At 40.2% G+C, this 25,636-nt stretch overlaps 1 protein-coding gene across 1 annotated transcript in view; it reads right to left on the bottom strand.

Moving 5' to 3' along the window:
• Positions 1 to 2,411: 2,411 nt before the first annotated feature.
• OTOG (otogelin) overlaps positions 2,412 to 25,636 on the bottom strand; it is a 175,218-nt gene continuing 151,993 nt past the window's right edge. The window contains exons 47-56 of the mRNA XM_030560499.1: positions 23,279 to 23,380; positions 22,739 to 22,837; positions 22,211 to 22,251; positions 20,951 to 21,026; positions 19,160 to 19,338; positions 17,590 to 17,694; positions 17,101 to 17,220; positions 15,068 to 15,113; positions 5,362 to 5,441; positions 2,412 to 3,946 (exon numbers count right to left, since the gene is read on the bottom strand). Of these exons, the coding sequence (XP_030416359.1) occupies positions 3,731 to 3,946; positions 5,362 to 5,441; positions 15,068 to 15,113; positions 17,101 to 17,220; positions 17,590 to 17,694; positions 19,160 to 19,338; positions 20,951 to 21,026; positions 22,211 to 22,251; positions 22,739 to 22,837; positions 23,279 to 23,380 (1,064 nt within the window). The 3' untranslated portion in view covers positions 2,412 to 3,730. The remainder of the gene's footprint in view (positions 3,947 to 5,361; positions 5,442 to 15,067; positions 15,114 to 17,100; positions 17,221 to 17,589; positions 17,695 to 19,159; positions 19,339 to 20,950; positions 21,027 to 22,210; positions 22,252 to 22,738; positions 22,838 to 23,278; positions 23,381 to 25,636) is intronic.

Below are 25,636 nucleotides of genomic sequence, written 5' to 3'. Positions count from 1 at the left end.
CAATGAGAAGGATGAGAAAATTGCTCAACATATTTTATCATGTGCACATGATCCTTGAAGGTTATCATGAGAATTATCTACTCTTGTCTCATTGTTCCTATGAAATCTCAAAAGATCTAGATCAAGGGTTCTCAAACTTCACTGCACCGGAACCCCCTTCTGACAACAAAAATGACTACACAATCCCAGGAGGGGGGACCAAAGCCTGAGCCTATCTGAACCCCACTTCCAGGGAGGGTGGGGGCAAAGCCCAAGCCTCACCACTCTGAGGTTGGGGGAGGGGGCAAAGCTGAAAGCAAGGACTTCAGGCCCTGGCAGCAACTCTGTAACCTGAGCTCCGCCACCCAGCAAGTCTAAGCCAGCCCTGACTACCCCATTAAAATGGGGTCACAACCCACTGTGGGGTCCTGACCCAGTTGGATAACCCCTGATCTAGATATTGGTCTTGTTTGATCAGTTTAAAAGAGTTTCACTAAATTTACTCTGTGTGGTAGCACTGCATAAATGCAGCATTGACAAACCTACTTGAAAAACAAATAGGAAGAAAAGTATGTGAGACAATGTTGTCTGTGCTTGGAAGAAACATTTGTGTGTCAACATATAAATTACTCAAAAAGCAAACAAACCCTAGAATCTAAATGTACAGTGGTCACAACTGAAGTCAATATTGCCCCACTATTATCATAGATATCTCCTAAATTTAAAGGAAGATGATGTCAGATATCAGAGTGTAATCAATATTTGGCTATAAATGACTTAAATAATAGTCACTATAGTTTATATTTTACAGTAAGGGGAAAAGTCTATCAGTTTTCCAGGCACAACCTGCCTTTCCTAGTGAGGTTAATGTGTCAGGCTGGCACCAGACTTTTTTGCAAAATTGGCCATTTCTTCTTCTGTTATTTTGTACAAATGTTGGGAATGGTAAATGCAGTGTAGGGGCCTGGATTGCTTGGAACTAATCAGAAAAGAAGAGAAGCATCTGTGGAGGGATTTAGTGTTGACAATAGGATAAAGGTGGCTTCCGATGTCAAGCCACTGCTACCATGGATCTTTCCTTTTGCTTTTCTCAGCATAAGTCCCATGTTTACAAAATCAGAAGTAGGAACTTAACACAACATTTATTACTTTGCTTTGTCTAAACAAGTGGAAGAGATGACAGAAAGTTCGAGTCCTGTTTACAGATGTGCTCAGATTTCTAGCTTTTACTACAGCTGTAGCATCTCTCAGATTTTAACTCCTTTTCCCAGTATCTTTAACTGCAGACCTTTAGACAGCTCAGTGCTGCTCCAGTTCATGTAATGTTTTCAAAGTCTTTTATGGCTTTGTCCTGCACTATTGAAGGCAATGGGCATTTAGGCATTGAATTCAATGAGAACCGAACTGGGCCTTCAGTCACCCCACTTCAACACTTTAGGCTTAGTGATCACCATTTCATATCTGGTGGGTGTGTCCCTTGATGGAAACAGGAAAATTTCCTTTACCTGTCAATGTCTCTTTGTCACTGGATGTCAATTGGGATGTATGATCGTGTGGTGGAGGCACTGGACTGGAACTTGAGAGAGCTTAGCTGTGCAAAGGCTTTTCTGGGAAAGTCACTTAGCTCACCTGTGTCTCAATTCCCAGTTTTCTGCTTGTCTGTTGTATTCACAACCTATGTCTGTCTTATCTATTTATAAAGTAGCTCTCTAGGACCGGAAATGTCCCTTTATGTGTCTGTCTGGTTCCTACCACAATGCAGCCTAAAAATAATTTCTCCATCCCTAAGTGAAGTGTTAAAGGAATTGACTATGCAACTGTTGTACTGTAAGAAAGTTGCTCTGTTTGTTTAGGATAGAGTTTATTCATTACAATAATTCTATACTGTTTCACAGTTTAGGAACAAATTGTTTTTGAAGGAAAGATTCAGAGACAGATCCATAACTGATAGCTTTGTCTCTCCAGAATACGGGATTGTCTGTTGGTGAGGATCAGGAGACAAGCCATCAGTGAGCAGCAGGGATTTATTTTTATTTTATTTTGACTAAAATGTGAAATTTTTGAAATTTGAATTTTTGGGTATGAAAATATTTTTGAAAGATTCAGAACAAAATGAACACATTTATATGGGAGTGTTTTTAAACCTTAGTGCTTAAACTCTACTTCTAAAGCTTAGTATCAGACCATCAGACGCTTGGACTATTAATACTAACTACAGTAAAAAACAAATGAATAAATAGTGAATACTTCTGAAACAAAATGTTAGTAAATATGACATAAAGGTAAGCAGTTGTTAATATTAATAAGAAAACAAATTGTAATGAAATAAGCCTTCCTGTTGTTTATTAGATGTTATAGGAATGACATGTACAGTATATAAAAAATGTTAATAGAAAAATGTTCATGTGATTGATTTTAACAAAACATTCTTCTTTGGATTAACTGGAAAAAAAAACCAGCTTTTTACAATGTATTATGCAACAATACACTTCTATTTTTTAGGTTCCTAAGTTTAAAATCTTAGATACTCATATAACCCTACTTCTTAAAATTAAAGCATTTGGAATTTTGCTGTATTCATATGGCATGGTTGTGGTGAGGGTTAGTTAACAAAATATTTGGTTTCATAATATGGTCAGTTGTTGCAAGTTTAAAAAGTAACTTTGTTTGTGAACACTGTACTTTACAATTTGAACATTTTGCAACATAAAACATTCATTGGACATAGGTGGTAACAATTTTTATTGATTTAACTATTTCTCTTTATTAAAATAGACATGAGACCAAATAGAATTTTGATTTTCTTTTGTCTTTATGAAAATAATTTAACATGTTCTTTAAAAAGTTAAGGTTCAAAGTAAAGTTCATTCTCCTAAACAAACAGTACAAGTCACATTTAACATGTGGTGCACTTTAGAAGGCAAGAGTTTGTTTAGATAAAGTGCATCTATATAACTGTAATGGGAAATGTGTTTTTCATTTGACAAAATTGTATGTTTTCAGTTTACATCGTACAGTTTATATGTTGGATAAATCTATTACCAATATCTAATCTGGATAACCTAAAAGAAAAAAAAATCTATATTTCCTATACATTACACATTTGACATAAAGGTTTTACACTACGATGTAAAATACATTGGAAAAATCAAACTTATTACCAGGGAATACTATATACAATTATCAGTATTGAAAATGTTTCTCTGGTAAAAATGTCTATAATTTAATTCCTCATGAGTGCCTTATTTTGCAATATCAATTTGATTTTATCTGGATATTCTTCTATTATTTTCCATGTAATTTTCTTTCATATGCATCAAGTGTGTTTTCACTATTGTAACACATTCAAGGTCTTAGACCACTGCCAGATCATCTTATGTATCAAGTATGTAAAATACTACTGGGTGGCTTTCAAAGAATGGATCAAACCTCCAGAAATAAAATATAAAGCATTATTCCTCTGATTGTCTCTTTCAAAGGAAATCCCTTTCCTTTTTATGTTGGCACATATCACGAGAACTCTTGAGATGATTCCTAGGAAGTGAACATTAAGATAACTTGAAATGGGTGATGCTAATCCTTTCTTTCAAAATTTAGAAGAGTTCAAAATAGCTGTGTTTTTTTAATATTAAACAATGATACTATTCAGTGGATGGATAACTGTATTTTCTAAGAACAAGATATAAAAAATTTCTTTATCATACTGAGAATAATTGTATATCTTCCATAGTTGGACTCACTGGCTGCTTTTTTATGAAATGTTGTTTAAAGACCATTGGCAAGAACAGTCGGTAGGTTCTTGGATTGAATAGTTGACCCATGTTGAGTTGCCACTGCAGTACAATTGCACAGTTCGTCTTTGTAACCCAAGTTCCCTGCAGCATTTGCAGAATCTTGCATATGTGTTGATGTTGTAGTTATAAATGCTAGCAGAAGGGCATTTTCCATCACATGAAACAATGTTTACCTGTTAATGAACATTTTAAATGATCATTGCATTTAAATGATTAAAAAACCTGAGTTTGAGATTTTTCAGAAGAGGCCTTAAAGGAGTTAGACACCCAAATCTCACTGAAATTCAATGTAAGCTGGGCAGCAAACTACCTTATGCCTCTTTCAAAATCTCAGCCCATGTGAATAAAAAAATGACTCAGCTAGGCCCACATTTTGAGGACCTTTTTTCACTGATTTCAATGAGACTAAGATTTGGCCACTATGCAACATACTCAAAACAAAAGGTTTTCTGAGATTTAATTGTAAAGAATTCATAATGTTACTTTGGCTAATACACAATATTCAGCGTCACTGGCTGGCTGTAATACATAATGAGGCCTTTGGAGTTTCTTTGCTTTACCAAGGAGGAATGTTCGGGTACAGAAACACTCCCTAGGAAAACTGAAGAACTTTACTCCAATAACACGGTAACAGTTGCTTACAGTAACTTCAGCTGGTAGCGCCTTTATGTCCATGGGCTATCCCTTCCATCCAGAAAGCTTCTTAACCTTATGGCTGGGCTCCTTCAACTGTTCAACCATTAACTCAGGAGAGGGAAGTCCTGTGGCCATGTTGAAAGTCTCAGTTGTCTCTCCATACCCTCAGATTAGTGCTTGCTTCCCACATGCCCTGCCTTTCTGGGTCTGCTTTCCTGCCCACTTCCCATCCCTGACACTCACCTCATTGCCATGCTGCTCAGTAAGGCACTGCTGGTCTCTCAGGGGAGCAGCAATGAACAGTTCCACCCCAAGGGCCATTTTGGAACTATACTTCCCATGTTCATTTACTCTTGGAACAAAACATTCAGTTTAACATTGTCTTAGTAAGTGTTATTATAGTCTATGTAGTAAAACACCAGCACCAAGATTATGGCCTCATTCTTCCTACAGATAGTGCCATGGGTGAGTATGATGCTTTTGAAAAATTTAAGGACACATGATCTCTATCCTGTGGCATTTACAGGCTAAATACACTGTTTACTGTCATCACTATTAAAAAGACAGTTCTTTCCAGGGACAAATCCTGTAAGGCACTGGGTATCACCTATAAAGTGCTAAACACCCTCAATTCCCATTGACTTCAGTGGTAGAGAAGTGCTCATTGCTTTGAAGGTCTGGATCTGTATTTCCAATTATAAATGTACAGTATAACTGATATTTGAGATACTACAGCATTGTAACTATTAGTAAATGTTGACTTTTTAAAATGATGACCACTGCATGTGAGCCACTACAGATCCATCTGTGGTACATGTCAATTTCTGCCCTGAGGCCAAGTCAGAAATAGAATGCATACAACAGCAGAGTTAAACTCCCACCACACCTTTCTCATTTCCATCTTTCCTTATTTTCCCACCTTCCCCGGAAACAAATGATGATAGTTACTTACTGGTGTGTTACTTCTGCAGTCATTCTTGCGGATAGTCATCCTAACAGTCACCTTTTTACAAAATTTCCCATCTTCCTTACCTGCAAAGTATGCATTGATTGAAAAACATCAGCTCACAGTTCTGAACATTTCAGAAATAGCAATGTTCCTATATGTGTTATAGGCTAAAGGGATACAAAAGAAGATAATAAATAATACATCACAACATATACCAAAACCTCTTTGACAAAGAGGCAATTTGTATTTAAATCCTCACTTTTCAAATGTGTAATTATTCCACGTATCAATGACAGTGTCCACTGTCTCTTATGTATTCAATTATATTTCTAATGTATTTATTTCAGATATATAAATTTTTAAGGACAAAATCCATAAGCCACTTACGCAGTATTGTAGCCTCTGTCATTCTGAAAATGCGTTACCTATAATACAATGTTTTCTGAAGGCAAAATGAAGTAACCATTCCTGGGAGAAGACTATTGATAGTACATACATTTCCTGTCATAACACTATCAAACGACTGTATTTAATCAATTTTTGGTAATAAACACCTTACAACACACGGTTTTGCCAACTATGTAAGGCAGGTTTGGGGAAAGATTTGTGTTTTCATACTTTCTGTGTAAAAAGACAGAGAGACAACCCCTAATAAAAAGAGAAAATACTTAATTCCAATTTTTATTTGTACTACCTGTACTTTTTTTATTTTTACAAGAAAAAAAAGATACAAAACATATAGATAAAACACATTCTAAAATATCTGTTCAGATATAAAATGAACAAAGGGTTAAACATAATTAAAGGAGGAAATATTGAATATTTGAAGAAGAGAGATCATGCAGAAAGTTCAGTGGTTGCAGGAGTGAAAGAGTTGTGTCTGATTGCAAAGGAAATGATCTTCTTCCTGCTGGAGAACCCACATCACAAAGGAGATCTAAAAGAGAAAGTCCATTCTATTAGTTGAATGACTGCAGTTCTACTGCAGATCCTATACTGCATCATACTGTAGAATGCTGAGGTCTAGATCCACAAATGGATTTTGGCACCTAACTGCCACTTTAGGTGCATAAGTCCAAAATGTAGATCCTCAGAACCCCAGCCCAGCAGTCACATAATTCTGTAGATACCTAATTCCCGTTGTATTTAAATTTCCATTGAAAAGTCCCCTAGGCACCTAAAAATCTGCCAATGAGCATATGCACAGCCACCTATCTCATTCCTAAACCCTGGAGAGAGTCTCAAATAAGGCGTACCCCAGGCCTAATCCAGGGGACAGTCTCAGGAATCAGGCCCTACACAAAACACAACAGACAGAGGAGGAGGTGGTTGGTGCACCTCTTATAACCATTAGCCCATTAGTGGTGAGGGCACTCGCCCTGAATGCAGGAGACCCAAGCTCAATTTCCTGTTAAACTATTCTGTTACTGAATAGTTTCAACAAGAGAGCCTGAGACAGCTCAACCTCAGAATATCCAAAAGCCCAGTAGTAAAGGCATTTGCTGGAGAGGCAGGAGACATGGATTCAAATCCCTACCCCACAACAGGGAGAGGTGGGATCTGAACCCCAGTGTTCCACATCCTGGCTGAGTGCTCTAGCTTTGACTAAAGGTTCAAATCAAGGGGCAGGAATACTGCTTTTTTTGTTTTTTGGGGGGGAGGGGAGGAGGGAAGAGAAGATGCTTAACCCTTAATTCCAGGAGAGAGTTCATGGCTGAGAATCTTGAGCAGAAATAGTTGCCTCCCTGCAGTCCCCAATTGGGTGTGTAACTCCATTAGAGAGGCAGGGCTTTGGCCCTGCCCCACTCCTTGGCACTTCCTGTGAACTAGCTTAGGCAGCTCTCCACTTGGAGTGTTGGCTTTTGTGGACTGCATTCTTAGGCACTGATCTCTCTCTGTGTATTATTTAGGGAGCCTGGGTGGCTAACTCAGGCCTACAGATTCCAGTAGGTGTCACAACACCTAAAGTTAGATTTTGTAAGTCTGAGCCTAAGTCGTCTTTGTGGATCTAGCCCTTAGGCCCTCACAATATTTTCCACCTATACATTGGTAGTGCCTTTCATCCAAGAAACTCAAAACTCTATACAAAAGGTGGATATTAATATCCCCAGGGAAACCAAGACAAATTGGTTTGCCCAAAGTCACATATTAAATCATGGCAAAGACTGGATTGGCACATGAGCCCCAATGCTCAGTTCCTTGCTCTAACCACTAGGAAATGCTGCTTCTCTAAGAAAAGCAAATGTAAGTTTTGACAAACAACTGACTCCAAGTACAGCAGAGATTTTTAGAACGTGGATTTTTTTCTAAGAGGATTATTTCCTCCCTTTACTTTTCCAATAAAAAATAGTTAGCTACTGACTATGGCAAAAGTATCAATGAATTATATCTTGGATAGGATAAAAGCACATTGAATAGGCAAGCAATATGCCCACTAGGCATGTCAAACAGAGAAAAGATAAAATAACATTTTTTAATAGAAACAACTCACCATTGTTCCTTTTGTCTCCACGGAAGTGGTCCCTGGCCAACTGAAAATGGTCAGTTGTATTCCTGCTCTTTGCTTCTCTTACCACACTGTAGATGATGCCTGGGGTAGGGAATTCTTCACGTATGATTATGGCTCTGAGTTAATCTTGGCTGCACTGCAAGTGTGTTACTTCTCAGAAACAAGAGCAGAATGCAGAGTATTTGCATGTGTGTGTTGATGGTTCTTAGTAACACTTACTGACAGACATGCATAGTTTGCCTTAGAACAACTTTCATATAGATAGCATATGACATTGTAGGTAACTATATGTACTGTACTGAGATCTGTACATTTTGTTTGGTTCAAACATATTATATGAGTGCCTCCAATAGAGACATGGGTACGGTGTAACTATATACACAATAATATGTGCTGTAACATTACTGACAGTCAAATTCTGTTCTCATTTACCTGGGTGTCAATAAGGATGAATGACACAGAAATCAATGGAGTTCTTCCAGACTGACATTAGTGCAAATGAATGCAGAATCTGGCCTGCAGTGATGTTGCAGCACATATTGTTTATATAGTTACAGTGAATATCAATTGCTACGTAGCAAAGTGTACTTGTATTTTCACATGATTAATGTAGTGAAGGTTAGCATTCATACCATGTGTTGTAAGGCAGATACTTGTGATTGTTATTGTCTGTCCCCAACTATTTTGGTATATAGTTCCAGTATACTGTCCTGATTTCAATAGATTAGAAAATATGAACTGCTTCTTGTACATATGCCACTGAATGCCTCATAATATTTTAAAGTTATTTGAACAGTAAGCTTTAATGAGCAAAGCAATTAGTCTCTATGTTCTACGGCACTATAAACATAAAGTGATTAGCCAACTTTCTAAACGTAGCAAATACACATGCAGCAAACTAAATACTATGCAAATGCTTACTACCAACAGTACATTGTTGGCTAACAACAATGCACTGCCCATACAGTGCAAAATGAAAAGAAAAAAAAATATATCTGAGCTGTTCTGAACAATGAGAAAGTTAATACTACAATGCAGCTTTCAAACATGATTTGATGACATGAGGCCTGATGCTCCTATCAGGGAGTACATTGTTGGAAATCAACAATGGTGCTGTTTGACTTGTTCCTACTGATTTCCAAGAAAATGTACCTGAGTTACAGTTAGCGCTAGCTGTAGGTGTGACTGGGCTAACGGGAAATGGGAACAACAATGACATTCCAGAACCTGGTAAGAATATTACATTTTGAACATGTTACACATAAACCAAAAGGGTCCCTCTATCACTAGTCAACATTTTATGGTCAGACACACTCATGTTTGAAAAGGGAACTTAAAAAAAGGAAATCGACTTAAAATTTCATTGTGTTATGATGAAGTAGTTATTAAATATAAAATATCTAGAAAACAATAGCAAGAATAGGAGGAATTCAAACAATATTGTTTAGATACTTGTGTCATAAACAGACGGATAAGGGTTAATGTCTCTTTTACCTGTAAAGAGTTAAGAAGCTCAGTAAACCGGCTGACACCTGACCAGAGGACCAATAGGGGGACAAGATACTTTCAAATCTTGGTGGAGGGAAGTCTTTGTTTGTGCTTTTTGTGTTGTTCGTTGTTCACTCTTGGGGCTAAGAGGGACCAGACGTACACCCAGGTTTTCCCTATCTTTCTGAATCAGTCTTTCAGGTTTCAAAATTGTAAGAAATAGCCAGGCAAGGCGGATTAGTTTTATGTTTGTTTTCTTAACTTGTAAATGTGTCTTTTTGCTGGAAGGATTTTTACCTCTGTTTGCTGTAACTTTGAATCTAAGGCTAAGGTGGGGGAGGAGTTCCCTCTAGTCTACATGAATCTGAGTACCCTGTAAAGCATTTTCCATCCTGATTTTACAGAGATAATTTTTACCTTTTCTTTCTTTAATTAAAAGCTTTCTTTTTAAGAACCTGATTGATTTTTCCTTGTTTTAAAATCCAAGGAATTGAGTCTGAACTCACCAGGGATTGGTGGGGGAAAAAGAGGGGGGATGGTTAATTCCTCCTTGTTTTAAGATCCAAGGAGTTTGGATTGGTGTGAAGCCTCTCAAGGCAACCCAGGGAGGGGAAAGTCTGGGGGGGGGAGGAGAGGGATGGTTAATTTCTCCTTGTTTTAAGACCCAAGGAGTTTGGATTTGTGTTCCCCAGGGAAGGTTTTGGGGGAACAAAAAGTGTGCCAGACAGTATATTCTGGCTAGTGGCAGCGTTACCAGATCTAAGCTAGGAATTTAGAAGGGTCCATGCAGGTCCCCCACATTTGTACTCTAAAGTTCAAAGTGGGGGAAAAAACCTTGACAACTTGTGATGTATTTTGAGCCTATTCTCCCCTCACCAACACCAGTTTTACCTTAATTTTAACTCTGATGACTTCAGTGAAGTTACTCCTGATTTACACTGGTGTAAGCGAGTGGTGAATCTGGCCCTCAAAGTTACTGTTAGACTTAGGGCCAAGAGATGGAAGGAATATAATTTCCCACAAGAGTTATTTTTGAAAGTTCTCAATGTTTTTGTGAAATTCCTGTAGATTTCATTACAGGGCAATGTTTTAAACTGCAGTTTTACTGCAAAAATTAGAGAGAAAAAGCATAGTGATTCATGAGGATAAGGTATTTCAAATGAAGATAAGATGCTAGTGATCCTATCCATAAAATGTCTTATGCAGTTACTATTTATCATGAAAATCTTATTGCTACAGATTTTTTTATATTCAGTCTGGGCCATATGATTCATATAATAAATGCTGGATCTACAAGGTTATACAGATATACAATCAGTTGTATTAGGAATATGAATTCTGAATTTATGTTTATCCATTGAAAAATATGAATAGGTATTACACATTGCAAATGCAAATTTCAAAAGTTCTGGCTCTAATTTGCTGGTTGGATTTTGTTTTGGAAAATGACGCCCAAAAGAAATGGTCCTGTTTTGTCTAAATCCCCAAAAAGGTTCTAATTTTGGCCCTTCCGGAAGTATAATATCAAATTATTTTACCAGCTGACAAGAAAGTACACGGCTTCTTTTAAGGCTCTTGGAGAGATTGTCTGTCCACTAGCTGACTTAAATGGCAGTCAGTGCCCTGAGGTATAATGTCAGGGGAGGCAATGGCAGCTGGGACAATTGAATGGAGTGCACAGTTATGGGAAAAATGTATTTCAGAACCAGGGACAAGTGTCTGAAACAGATTTCTGGCATGCAAAGGACAGAGCCCACCAGGACAAAGGACCCCAAAATCCTCTCGCCTTTTCTACAGGGGGGAGTGATAGCTCAGTGGTTTGAGCATGGGCCTGCTAGACCCAAGGTTGTGAGTTTAATCCTTGGAGGGGGCCACTTAGGGATCTGGGGCAAAATCAATTCTTGGTCCTGCTAGTGAAGGCAGGGGGCTGAACTCCCTTTTAAGGTCCCTTCCAGTTCTAGAAGATAGGCTATCTCCATTAATTTATTTATTTTATTTATCTGGGTCCAGCCACCAAATCTGAGGGCAGGGAGACTCCCTCTCCTGTGCTCTCAATGGCCTCCCTGATGGGCCCAGGCAGTGTAGAGGAAGAAGCTGCCTGATTTGAATGCAGCAGGGACGAGAACCAAACCTGCGGGAGGAGGCAGGGGAAGTGGATTGGGACAAGGATCCTGTCGGGGATGGGGGTGGAAACTGAGACTGGACGACAGCAGGGATGGGGGAGGGGAAGTGGGACTGAGAATTGGAATAGCAAGGGAGATCATGACTGGCATTTGGAGCCTGCAGTGAAGACTGGGCTTAGGATGGTAGAATGGAACTGAGACCCTGGGTGGAGGGACTGGATCTGTCTGAGCCAGGAAACTGGGACAAGGAGTTGGGGAGAGACTGGGGGCAGAGAAACTGGGAACCAGTGTGTGTATGTGGGGGGCGGTGAATGAGATCAGATGAGTAGCCAGGGAGGATGACTGGAACTGAGAACTAGTGGAGTGTGAGGAAGGAGCTGAGAGGGGGAGTGGAGATAGATCTGACAAGGAGTCAAGGTGTGAGAGGAGAACTGGATCTGCCTGGGCAAAGAGATTAGGACAAGAAGCTGGGGGAATGGACACTGAGATTGAATGAGGAGTCAGGGATGGATACCAGGACTGAGAGAAGGGTGACCAGAGAGCAAGTGTGAAAAATAGGGACTGAGGTTGGGGAGCAGTAGGAGCCCATATAAAAAGAAGCCCCAAATATCGGGACTGTCCCTATAAAATCAGGACATCTGGTCACCCTAACTGAGAGTCAGTGGTGATGGAAAATATGGGCAACATCTGCTAGAGGTCAGGATGGGAGAGAGAGACAGACAAATCAGATGAGGAGTCAGGAAAGGGGTAGAGTGGAGACTAATACTGGCTAGGCAAAGATACTTGGGACTAGGAGCTGGAAATTAGAAATAGCTGGGCAAGGAGACTGGGACTGAGGGTCAGAGACTGAATGGGAAGTCCAGATGGATGAGACTAGGACTTGCTGGGCAAGGAGACTGAGACTGGAACAATCATGGGGAGTGGAGAGAGGGACTGCCAAGGTGAGGAGAATGGAACTGGGAGGGGCAGCCTAGTGTGGGGAAAAAGACAAGACTGACAGGTTGGATGGGATGGGGTAGAAGCGATCAAGCTTGGAGGAATGGTCAGAAGAGTTTGTGCCCACTAGAGCACACCTCCAATCATGGAATGGAACCCAGGGTATCTGAGGCTTATCATTGTTTTGCTATCAGCAACTCTCTCTGAAACCCACTGGCAAAGCATCTCATTCCCCTCTAGTGATGGTCCACATGGAAGATGACAATCTACTGTATCAGTTACTCCACTAGCTCAAAGGCAGAGATCTGTGGGGTGGATCTAAAGCTTCCAAACCTGCTGATGACCCAGGTGTGTCAATATGATGCCACATGATGAAATTTCTGATGAGCCTCAGGAATCCTGGTTTCCATTCCAGGCTCTGGAGGAGAGTGTGCTCTAGTGGGCACCGACTCTTCTGCGCTGCTGCTGGGAATACCTTTCCCAGATCTAAGGAAGAGCTCTGTGTGGCTCAAAAGCTTGTCTCTCTGGCCAACAGAAATTGGTCCAATGAAACATATTACCTCATGTACCCTGTAAAGATCCTATGGTATTCTTCATAATGCTAACTTCAGTATCCTGACCAACCTGGCTAATTACTCTGTTTAGTTAAAATTCAACAACTTCAAAAATTTGAGAATTTACAAGTTTCATTACATTTCAAAATGTTTCCCAACAAATTCTGGTATGGAATGAGATGCTTCGCAATAAATGTGTGGTATTGCTATATTATAATGTACAATTCTGCATTTAAGAAAGAAGACTTGAGGACTCTCAGATAATACGCTGATCTATGAGATCATGTGAGCATAATTAGCCTATAGTATTGTTACACGGAATAATGGAAAAGCCATTCTTTATTGCCTCAACTCAAGGCTAGAATTAATTGTATTTAACCAATATCTTGTAAAGTATAAATAGCCACCAGATTTCTCTCCTCCTCCTCTTAATCAACAATTTTCCTCCTTAGAAAAAAAAAGATAATTAGTTTCTAGTTTAAAAAAAAACAAAATAAGGATAGAGGAAAAGAGACCAAATATTTATGTATATATAGTAGAATCTTAAAATACCCTAAATAATATAAATCAGCACTGTATTTTGAGGGGGAAATTATTGCTTAGTGTAATATATATTATGTCCCTTTAAACCAATTACATGCGATAGCTAATGTTTGTGCAGCACCTTGCACATGTAAAGTACTATAGAAGTGAAAGAGATGATCTATATCTTAGAAGTCACTGCCATAAGTTTCAAGATTTTATTATACCTCCCAGGCAACTCGGAAACTTTAATGAAGCAGAAAGAAAAGAAGTGGTTCTTCAGAATAAAGACTAAAACCAGTAGCAGTGATTTCTAAGATATGGAACATCTCTTTCACTTCTATAACACTTTACATGTGCAAGGTGCTGCACAAATATTAGCTAGCTGAGCTGAGCCTCTCAAGAATGGCCGTACTGGGTCAGACCAAAGGTCCATCTAGCCCAGTACCCTGTCTACCAACAGTGGCCAATGCCAGGTGCCCTAGAGGGAGTGAACCGAACAGGTAATGATCAAATGATCTCTCTCCTGCCATCCATCTCCACCTTCTGACAAACAGAGGCTAGGGACACCATTCCTTATCCATCCTGGCTTATAGCCATTAATGGACTTAAGTTTGCTTGCTCCTGTGAGCCTCAACACAACTGTGAAGGAGAGCATCTCCATTTTACAGATGAAAACCCAGAGATAGAAAGGCAAAGGCCATATTCTGCCAACCTGGGTCATATTGAGTAGTACAAAACCTGACTCCACAAGTAGTTCCATTCCTTTCTGTGGAGCTACTAGATGAGTAAGGCACTGCACAGCATCAGTAAGGTGACAGAACCTGGCCCAAAGTGACTTGCCAATTCCTCACAGCACGTCACTAGGCGAGCTGGGGGTAGAGTTTAGGACTTGCTATCTCCTAACCTGTTGGTCAGTCTTCCAGAACATGCAGCCTCTCATAAAGGTAATCTGCACAACATTTGACTCCTCAAACTCCATTTTACTTCAGTCAATTGCATATGAGTTTAAATAATGTTTGCTGTAAACATCTATTTATTTATACTCATATTCAAATTTAAATTCATATAAATTTTTACTGATATGAAGATAGGATTTAAAAGGAAATTTAAAGGAAATACAAATAATTGTATTAAATTGTTGTGACTTACGACAAGAATACCTGAACAGATAAAACACTGATCTTGAAGGATTAAAGTAGAATTAAACACTCATTTGCAGGTTAATTTGGAGAGGACAGGTGCACGTCAAAGCCATCAGGCCAAATACTGACTTCATAAGAATCAATGGCAAAAACTCTGAAACTTTAATGGAGAATTTGTCTCACTGGATTTTGGAAGTATCGTATTAGACCATAAAAAGGACCCTGGGTCTGATCTCACACCAGTTTTATTCTAGTCTAACTCCATTAGCTCCAGTCAATATACTTCTGACAAGTATTAGTAAAGGCCATCCTGCTTCTAGTGTCAATGAGGTCAGAATCACGCCCTCATGCAACAGTAAGCTAGTCTTGCTCCTATTATAATCACATGCTAAATGGACTTTTCTGATTCCTGAAGTCTCATTAGTCACTCACATGTTTTGCAGCATCCCTCTAGGAAGGGCACAGCATAACCTCCAATCTAAACAAAAAAGAAAAACAAAAACATTAGAATAATTTCTTAATCGTAACACCTACATACCAGTGCTTTTAGAGGTGACTTCCCTTATTCTATTCTGATCTACAATTCCATGCAACCTCATTAACTTCAACGGTTTGGATCAGGGAAGAAATTGGCCTTAAATAATTTAACTTGAGTCTATTAACACATGTGAATATTCAGTAGCTGTCAATCATCATCATCATCCACCAACAATTATCACAGTGGTACCTGAACAGAACTTAGAACAGAAATAACTGTGGGATCTCAGATTCTACCATGTGATTCTTGAAAGTAAATGTTGATTCTTTGCAGACCACAGTTATGGTAACAAAAACTGATCTTGAGTTAATTCTCATAAAAAAGAAATCTCTGCTCATCAAAATGCCCATTCTAGCCATAGCTCACTGACTTTGACATTGTAAGATGGAGCACCAACTGGAGTAAACTAGACAGAATAATTACAGTCCATGTCAAAGCATTCTCAAATAATTTCACCATGGTACTGGGTCAGTTACAGTGTCCCATTTCACTCCTACAAGCCAAAGTGACCTCTTCAACTTTGTTTCATCAGGTCTCTCACATGGTGATCACCAAAAGAGTACTGAAGCTTTCTTGCTTTCTCAAAACCTCCAAAAGATGAAAAAAGTTGAAGACTTTTCTACTAATTTTACTTTTTCTAACTTTACTTTTTCTTCTTCCACATCTGCCATTTTAGGAGCTAGAATGGAAAATATCTTCTACCTAACTGGGCCTCAGTTTTCTGATGGACCACTCCATTCCTGTCATCTAGGGAAGGGATATTACAGAAGCATAATTCCTTTAAGACTGCCACATCCGGCCCACGGGACCCTCCTGCCCAGCCCCTGAGCGCCTGGCCCAGGAGGCTAGCCCCCAGCCCCTCCCCCACTGTTCCCCCTTCCCCACAGCCTCAGCTCACTGCGCCACCAGTGCAATGCTCTAAGCGGCATGGCTGTGAGCTACTGGGGCAGCACAGCTGCAGAGACACGGCCTGACTCAATGCTCTGTGTTGCACGGTGGCGTGGCTGGCTCCACCTGGGCGGCACAGCTGCCTGTTCTGCTGCAGCTGTAGCGCCACCAGCCTCCAATGCTCCAGAGAGCATAGTAAGGGGGCAGGGGAGTTCGGGGTGGTGGTCAGGGGGTGCGGGTGTGGATAGGGGGCAGGACGGTCAGAGTGCGGGGAACAGGAGGTTTGAATGGGGGCAGGGATTGGGGGGACAGTCAGGAATGAGAGGAGGGGTTGGAAGGGATGGAGGGGGACAGTCAGGGGTGGGGGGTCTAGGTGCGGTCAGGGAGGGGTGGATGGGGCAGGGGTTCCAGAGAGGCACTCAGGAACGAAAGGAGAGGTTGTACAGGGCAGCGGGGGGTAGTCAGGGGGTCTAGGTGCGGTCAGGAGACAGGGAGGGTTGGATGGGGCAGGGGTCCCGGGGGGGCACAAGGGGGGTCAGATATAAGGCCGGGGCTGAGCCACACCTGGATGTTTGGGGAGGCAAAGGCTCCCCTAATCAGCCCTCCATACAATTTTGGAACCCCAATGTGGCCCTCAGGCCAAAAAGTTTGCCCTCCCCTGCTATACTCTGACTACTAGTTCTAGTCATCCACGACCCAGCTGTGATAATGATCAAACCCAGAAGTGCTTGCAGGTTTGGACAGCTGTGTCAGGCTAAACTTGGCCTGCTTGAAAGGGGGATGTATCCTCTTAGAATATAGAGCGTCCTTTACAGTTTTGTAGCCCAGGAAGCTTACTAACCCAGCGAATGTGTAGGCCAAAGTTTTGTATAGTTAGAGTACTTAGAGCAGTCAACATTTTGCTTTTAAAGATCTAAGCAGACACTATAATTTTCCCCCTTCTTGAGATGACTGGAAGGACTTTAGAACTGTCAAAAATAAAACTTCAAATGCAAATATAAACCATAACAATGAAATAAACTGTCTAAAAAACACTGACCTTCACACACTGAGTTTCATTAAAGGGTGGGCAGCTGATGGAAGATGTAATTAAAACTGGTCCTACCGCTGTGGTTGTGCAGTCATACTTGACACAGTTTGAAATCCAAGTTATACCAGGCTGTTTAAAAATTGTAAAATATTACCATCATCAGAACTTGGGACAAGACGTCAAAAGTTGTTATTTTTATTTCTGAAAACAATGCAATTAAACACAGCCCTATCTGAATTAACACAAAGATACCTCCTGCAAAATACAATTTAGATGGAACTTTTAAAGCATAAAATTATAGTGAGGATCACTAAAAAGCATAATCAAGATGTAATCTATTTCAGTGATACAGCAAGAGAGCCTATTTTTCAGTTTGGTTTAACATTATTTTTTTTAAAGAGGCATCCGTTCAATTATTATTGTTGTTACATTTTTGGTCACTTCTCAGTATTTTCAAAGATAATATATATATATAATTTTTATACACAAAAAGCTTACCTTAAAATTGGAGACTGTCCCATTGCTGAAAGTGTGGAGACAAGATACATTCTTACAGTGACCACAGCAGGTTGTTAAATCATTTGGAGGCTCATATACTTGATTCTGCAAAAATCAAATATGTTAGTCCTGCCAGATAACAAGACAGAGAATAGATATTATAATCGTTTTTAATATATTGATACCATGTTAGTGTCATGGCTTAGATTTTTCAGGCTGGTGTGAAGCTTTTAGAATTATTATTTTACATTTCACTCTACAGCTTACACACTCTTTTATAAGATGTTACTGAGCTTGACCCAGCTTTCACTGCCATCAATGCCAAGACTGACTCTGAGAGATGAATTGAGCCCTTTGCAATTTTTAAATAGTGCACGTGACTGTTTATCCAGCAATCAATGTGCTTTTGAATTCTGATGTATTACACATTGTAATCAATATGTATTCAGGAAAATTCATACACTAAAGACAGAGAAAAAGACTTTTGCTGTGGATTAATTCACAATATTTTGTACAGAGACAAGATGACACTTTGGTTGTGCGGAGGATGGGGTTGGAGGTTATATAGTTCATTTTTACAGGATTTCTAGTAAATTTTTTCTTCATTTTTACAAATATTCAGCTAGAGCCAATTTCTAGTTGGTATTTGCGCACCAAAGAAGCTGAGGCTAGAGGGGAAAGTGGGGTAGAAGTGTTCTATTTCTTCTCTAGGAATGTATATCTCTCATCATGATATCTTAGTGTTACACACCAGTACTGGCTCTTCTGAAACCAGAGCTGGGCCCCAGTTTTGAGCTCCCTTGCATTCTCTGGATGCTCAGATTATCATTGGGACTTTCAAGCTAGGTCCTACTTCTGTAATGGGTCAATGTAAAAACCCTATGTAAGCAGCCCTGAGGAAGTTCAGCTCCAAATATCAGAGGGGTAGCCGTGTTAGTCTGGATCTGTAAAAGCAGCAAAGAATCCTGTAGCACCTTATAGACTAGCATCTGAAGAAGTGGGTATTCACTCACGAAAGCTCATGCTCCAAAACGTCTGTTAGTCTATAAGGTGCTACAGGATTCTTTGCTGCTTTTACAGCTCCAAATGTGGATTTGAATTTTGTGGCAAAGTCTAATCCCAACTCATCGAGTGGCTGATCCACATGTCCTCCATGAGTAGAACTGAACAGGGGTTATTCTGGGGTGAAGTCTAGGGTTCAAAAGTTAAGTCTGTTTAGTTTACCATGCATGTTCTATGATCCAGCCAGACACAGCCTCCTATACCCCCAACTCATGCAGATACTTTTGCAAAATAATTTGAACAGGAAAGCACTGCATAGGTCTAGGCCAGCCAGCATACAGAAGCATTAAAGTTTGCTGTATTAATGGGGGCCAGAGCTTGACCTTAAGTTTACATTATTATTAACAGTTCACAATTTTAATCAGAAGAGCTATCATAGATCATTAAGGAAGGCGCTTATAGTTGGTTAATCTCAGCACCCAGTTCCTATGAATATAATCAATGAAAGTCATAGTTTAATCAAGATTACTAAACACAATACGAATGTCTAGAATTCTGAATTTCTTACAGCTTCACACTTGATGACACAGTTTGTCCAGGAGATATTTATCCAATAGTATTTGGTGGAGGGATCAATCATGTTTGTGCAATAAGCAGTATAGCAAATGCCACCAGGTGTGTGTTCCATAATTGTCTGTCCAGGACGCAGTATTCCTCTCTCGTTACTCAGACACACTTTGTCTCTCACTGCAACAGTATATAAAAATATACAACACACTCACACAAATCACTTGGCTTTACAACAGCTAAGCAAAATGTAATGTTTATTACAGAGTGACTAGGAAGGCAAAAGCTAATGTAGTGTTTAATATATATTTTTTTAAAAAATGGGGTCAGATCCTCAACTGGAGGAAATTGGCATGGTTCCATTGACTTCAATACAGCAACACCAGTTTACACCAGCTGAGGACCCTAGCCCTATGGGGCTTTAATAAGAATGTTTAATTGCATTCACTACAGCCCCAAAATTGTTCCTACCATAACGATGCTAGATATGTAGCAGTGGATAGAATATTCCATTATTAGGAGCTTTAAAATGACTGTAGGCAAAAGGCCATACAATCAGTGCTAAATTTGTGCCGGGGATTGCCAGGACCGAGCCCCAGCACCTCTAGGCTTGGCAGTTCATAGCCCCAGCACTTCTGGGTTGCTGCATCAGTTATGAAAGCAAAAAAAATTGCTTGAGCCCCAGCACCTAATTGCTTGAGCCCGGCACCTCTTTCATTCCAAATTAAGCCCTGTATACACTCCTCTGGCTGTGTACATCTGGGTGAAAGGGAAACACATTGACATTTATATATTGGAGAAGAATTTCTGACATACAGTCTTATCAGGGTACAACATAAGAGTTTGAGGCCATACCCAAAGAACTTCACACATACTGCAGTCTGGAGATCTGCAGGAACTGAAAGTGGAGACCTAACAGATTGCATTTCATGTGCAGTGTTGTGCTTTGCATCTGCCCTGTTTCTCTTTGAAACAGGACTGGATCAAAGCGAATTAACAAACAGTTAATGCGTGTCAGCAGGGTGAATGCAGGCAGTAGGGCATGGCAGGTTAGCTCAGGATGAAAGAACTAAATGTTTGTTTAGACAAGCCCCTAGATCAGAAATAACAACATGACTTTGCAGCAGGTGCCACTGACTCCATCCAGACAGGCACACACCTGCAACCCTTAATAGTGGCTTACTGAGTACCTTGTGTGAATTCCTACTCCACAGCACAGCACAAGTCTGAGGCTCTTCTGGCCCCATTCTGTACTTTCTGAGAGATGATTCTGCACAGCATTGAGCACTGTGACTTCCATCCTGGAAAGCACTTGAGCACATACTTAACTTGCAGCACCTATGCTGCAGTCTCATAATGGATCAATGGAACTACTCAAGAGCTAGAAGTTAAGCATATCCTTTACATACTTTGCTGGGCTGGGGCTAGTGCTCGGTACTGCAGGACTGATCCCCGTAAAGAGAAGCATGCTGTTTGAATTAGCTGTTCATCGGCATCTCAGCACTGCCTCCAACTCATGTCCCCAGTTGCCTTGCCCTGCCCTGCTCTCCTGCAGTGGGAATTATTTCCAGGTATGCAGGGGGAGGCTGTACACAACTATGCAGTTAGTGAGAGAGCCTAACATGTACCCTCCTTTTTCTCTGCTCCATCCCACAACCCTATGTGTGGGTATTTCAATGAATTCTTGCCCCTCGGTGCCAGGCTTCAGAACTGAATGCATGGTCCACAGCAGGTGATCCACCCTTAGCACTGTAAGGGATATGTCTTTGATACAAACTCTTCTCCGACTTACCACACTTGTATTTAGTACAGCCACAAACATTTTCTGTGCTGTTTTGAAACTGTTCATCTATCTGCAGTTTCTCTCCCTATCCACACAAAAGAAAAAAAGATATTGTGATGTCACAAACAAGCGTTTGCCTGTTTGATTTTTCTCCTTTAAACTTTCACTTCAGGGCTAAGTGGCATAGCTAATACACTAACTTTTTACTTCTGAAGCCTTGACTGGAATCTGACTTTGGTCACCCACAAGTGAAAATTAGTTTAGTAGCTGTGACTTATTGGACATTTGTTTTTGTCTCCAAAGTGAGAATGATTACAGTATAAGAAGAGTTTGAAACTGAAGTGGAAAGGCTATGGCAGGTCAGGATTGAAATCCAGTGGCACCCCCATTAATGGAAGTCTGCCTACTGTATGGGCCACGTCATTTGCTGAGATAACTCCACTGATGTGAATGGAATTATACAAGCAGAGAATATGATCCTACATTTTACATTGACCAATTTACTTTCATATGCACCAAGATTAATCAAATTCATCCCTTCCTTCCCCCTCCCACTCCAAACAAACCTCTAAAAACCTATTAATAACAGCTTTGTTAGCTTTTTCTAAATAGTTAGATTATAATATTTCATGAAGAGAAAAATACTATTTGTTCATTAAGATATCAATAACAAATGTAATTTGACTATTCCAAGGATAGTGCATTTTTCTGGATAAAATAATCACAGTGAATTCAAAATGTATTCATCCCACAAAGTAATTAAGCATGTGCCCAACCTTAAAAGCGTGAGAAGAATGCACATAAGCAGTCCCATTGAAACACGACTAAGTGTTTTACTGACTCAGAGCCTGATGTTTAAAAAACACTGACATATTCATCATGACAGGATAGTATTAAATTAATGATAATGTGTTTAATTTCTGACAGAATAAATGCTAAATCCTGCCCTCTGATGTGTGCATGCAGTTCCCGTGCCTGTATTTTTCAGTGGGATTTGATCCTAAAAGAGAAAAGCAAATTGATACCTGCTAGTCATTTTAGTCTGCATGATATTTTTTTCTTAGATTTTAAATCATGTTTCTAATAACAACTGAAATGTTCATGACTAACATTTCAGCTATATTATGCCATAATTATCTAATCTAATCTATCCACTAAAGCAATGTAAAAAGAGGAGAAAGATAAAGAAGTTCATAATTTACTGACACTTTAAATATTTTTGCTAAGAAAATTCTAAAATAATTCATTTTAACAAGATGGATTCCATACCAGTTTGCACTGAGGTTTAGCGATTGTATCACATGCACACTCTAAAATAAAACAGAAACTGTCATTCAGAAAAGTATCTTGGCATTTGCATTAAAACAAAAAAGTGCCAAACAGCACCAAGTAGTCACTACAGAAGCCCTGCTGGCTTTTGAAACATCTCCTGCTGAGCCCAGTACTGTGGAGACAAATTGCATCTGACTTCTGTTCCAGCCTGACCCCCAATCCCAAATAAATGGATCCCATAGACCACTTTGCCCTGTAGCTATTAAAACTATTTATTTTACGATCTCTCTGAAAAAAGAAAAAATCTGGAAGATTAAGAGATTTCTTGCTTTGAGCTGGCTACTCCCTATTTCATCTGCGCACCAGCACCTCTCCATGGGAGAGGTATCCAAAATAGCCTGCACCCTGGGCAGGTTAACAGCTGAATAACTTTGATTATTTTGTAGCCTTCAGGTTAAAAGGCCACAAAGATCTTACCAGCTCAACAGGATCTAACACAGTTAAAATGAAAACAGATCATTTTACCACATGTACGATACGGACAACACTTTTCTGGGCTCCAAACTTCCACCAAAGACATCCCTATTGCACACTGGAATTCATGGCAACGATAAGTTTCACAAACTAAAAGAAAGAAAAAAATACCTTCAACATGTGGTTCTAAATTTTTTATTTATTTATTTTTTTAATGAACAGAAACACAAAGCACAGGCAATGAATTGCTCACTCATGAAAAGCTCTAGCCAGGTGGGGTGTGAGGAGTTGCATTTAAGATTGTTTTACAATGATCTGTGTTGATCTCAGTTAATCTCCACTATTCAGTGCCAGGAATGACCAGTACTATACATCTGTGTCATGCATGAGATGTTGCTTTATGAACATGATGTTTTAAACATTATAAGAGTATAGGTTCAGCACTGGAGAGGACAGAATTATATGCCCAACAGGAGAGAGATATCATTCCACCATTTATAGCACTGAACATTTATTACTAGGAAATTCAGTGCAGAGACTCTACTATTTTCATTTAAGAATCACAAAAAAAAAAAAATCAAGTCAACTTACCACACTGGTATGCAGGGCAACATCTATCTGTAGTGTTGCCATCCACGGTAAGCACTTCTCCTTCCTGGCATTTTGGTATCTGATCAGAGCAAACCCCACATGCTGAAGAAGATAAAGATTTAAATACAAGAAAGGAAGGGAACTGAAAATGTTATTGAGACACAGCACATAAGATTTTGCTAATTGTAACTGTATTTTGCCTGTGAATCACTCAGCACCCTCAGTCTTTTTACAGTACCCTCAGTCTGCCTGAACATAAATACAGTACACCCTTACCACAATGAACCCCTGGGAATCCAAGCCATTTGTTTGTTATAGCCAGGGGTTCACTATACTGAAAGAGCACTGCTGGTCTGATACCTCAAGCCCTGCAGCAGGAGTTAAGAACTCCTCCAGCCCTGGGGCCACAGCCCAAGCAGACAGCTCTCTGCCCCCTGCAGTAGCCCCAGGGCAAGAGAAGCTCCGAGCTTCCTGCTGCAGTGGTGGGGCTCCAGGTGGGATCCAGGGACCAGGTTCACAATAGCCCAAGGTTCATAATTGTTAAAGGCTTTATAGTGAGGATGTATTGTATCTTTGATTCCCAACAAAAGGCTTTATCCCTGACACTTGTTGTATCTTCTTACTTGAACTTGCAGCAAAAACACAGTATTGAATTTTTGGTATCACAGGCATTACTAGTTGAAAGATTTATGACATCAAACACAGGCAAAAGGACAACGGGTTGTGAAGGAGAAAGCTCCACACTCAACACACAGCTTCCTGTGCTAACAGAGTGAGCACAGAAAGCTGTCAGCAATGAAAATTCCTTTGGTACAAATGCATTTAAGGTTTGTCCCAGGTGGAAGTCTTTACTGAAACCCCAGCTATTTGACAGTTTTTCTTTAATGCCTTAAAGGTTGCATGTGTGTCAGGAAGATTCACCCTGTGCTCCACTGAAATCAATAAAGTGCAAAAACAAAGAGTATACTAAAGTGACACATACAGGACAGTTTATTGGCTGTATGATAAAGATCTATACTGCAGCAAGTGGAAATCTTGCATGATGCCAAGAGTGTTCTTTTATTACTGATCTACACCAACAGCTCTCAAACTTATTTGATCAGGCCCCCCTTCTTTGTGTCTGTAGTCATTTATGTGCCACTCCCTCCCATACAAATATACATATACCGCAACCCAGTTTTGAAGGCAGTGCCACGCCAGCAGCAGCACAGAAGTAAGGGTGGCAATGTGAAAAGTGATATTCATCAATGTCACTTTCCACAGCAGACTTAGTGCCACATTGCCACTTCTGCTGCCACCCTGGGGCTGACAGCCAGAGCCCTGCCACCTCCAGGTGAAGAAATGGGGTGGGAGGAGCCTGAGCCCAGGCTGCCTCTTGGTGAGGGAATGGGGGGGAAGGAAAGCCTGAGCCTGGGTGATGAGGCTCCAGCTGTTCCCTTTATCTCTGCCTCAAAGGTGTGCACAGCCCTTCTGCATGAGCCCCAGCCACCCAGGGCTGGCAGCCAGAGCTCTAAAAAAAAGAAACACTGCTTATGCCTCCCTTATAGACTCATAGACTCTAGGACTGGAAGGGACCTCGAGAGGTCATCGAGTCCAGTCCCCTGCCCTCATGGCAGGACCAAATACTGTCTAGACCATCCCTAATAGACATTTATCTAACCTACTCTTAAATATCTCCAGAGATGGAGATTCCATAACTTCCCTAGGCAATCTATTCCAGTGTTTAACTACCCTGACAGTTAGGAACTTTTTCCTAATGTCCAACCTAAATCTCCCTTGCTGCAGTTTAAGCCCATTGCTTCTTGTTCTATCATTGGAGGCTAAGGTGAACAAGTTTTCTCCCTCCTCCTGATGACACCCTTTTAGATACCTGAAAACTGCTATCATGTCCCCTCTCAGTCTTCTCTTTTCCAAACTAAACAAACCCAATTCTTTCAGCCTTCCTTCACAGGTCATGTTCTCAAGACCTTTAATCATTCTTGTTGCTCTTCTCTGGACCCTCTCCAATTTCTCCACATCTTTCTTGAAATGAGGTGCCCAGAACTGGACACAATACTCCAGTTGAGGCCTAACCAGTGCAGAGTAGAGCAGAAGAATGACTTCTCGTGTCTTGTTTACAACACACCTGTTAATGCATCCCAGAATCATGTTTGCTTTTTTTGCAACAGTATCACACTGTTGACTCATATTAAGCTTGTGGTCCACTATGATCCCTAGATCTCTTTCTGCCATACTCCTTCCTAGACAGTCTCTTCCCATTTTGTATGTGTGAAACTGATTGTTCCTTCCTAAGCGGAGCACTTTGCATTTATCTTTATTGAACTTCATCCTGTTTACCTCAGACCATTTCTCCAATTT

The sequence above is a fragment of the Gopherus evgoodei genome, chromosome 4 (genome assembly GCF_007399415.2).
Source record: "Gopherus evgoodei ecotype Sinaloan lineage chromosome 4, rGopEvg1_v1.p, whole genome shotgun sequence".
Lineage (NCBI taxonomy): Eukaryota > Metazoa > Chordata > Testudines > Testudinidae > Gopherus > Gopherus evgoodei.
Note: the sequence above shows the minus strand (reverse complement) of the source record. Positions and strands in the feature narration are given on the sequence as shown.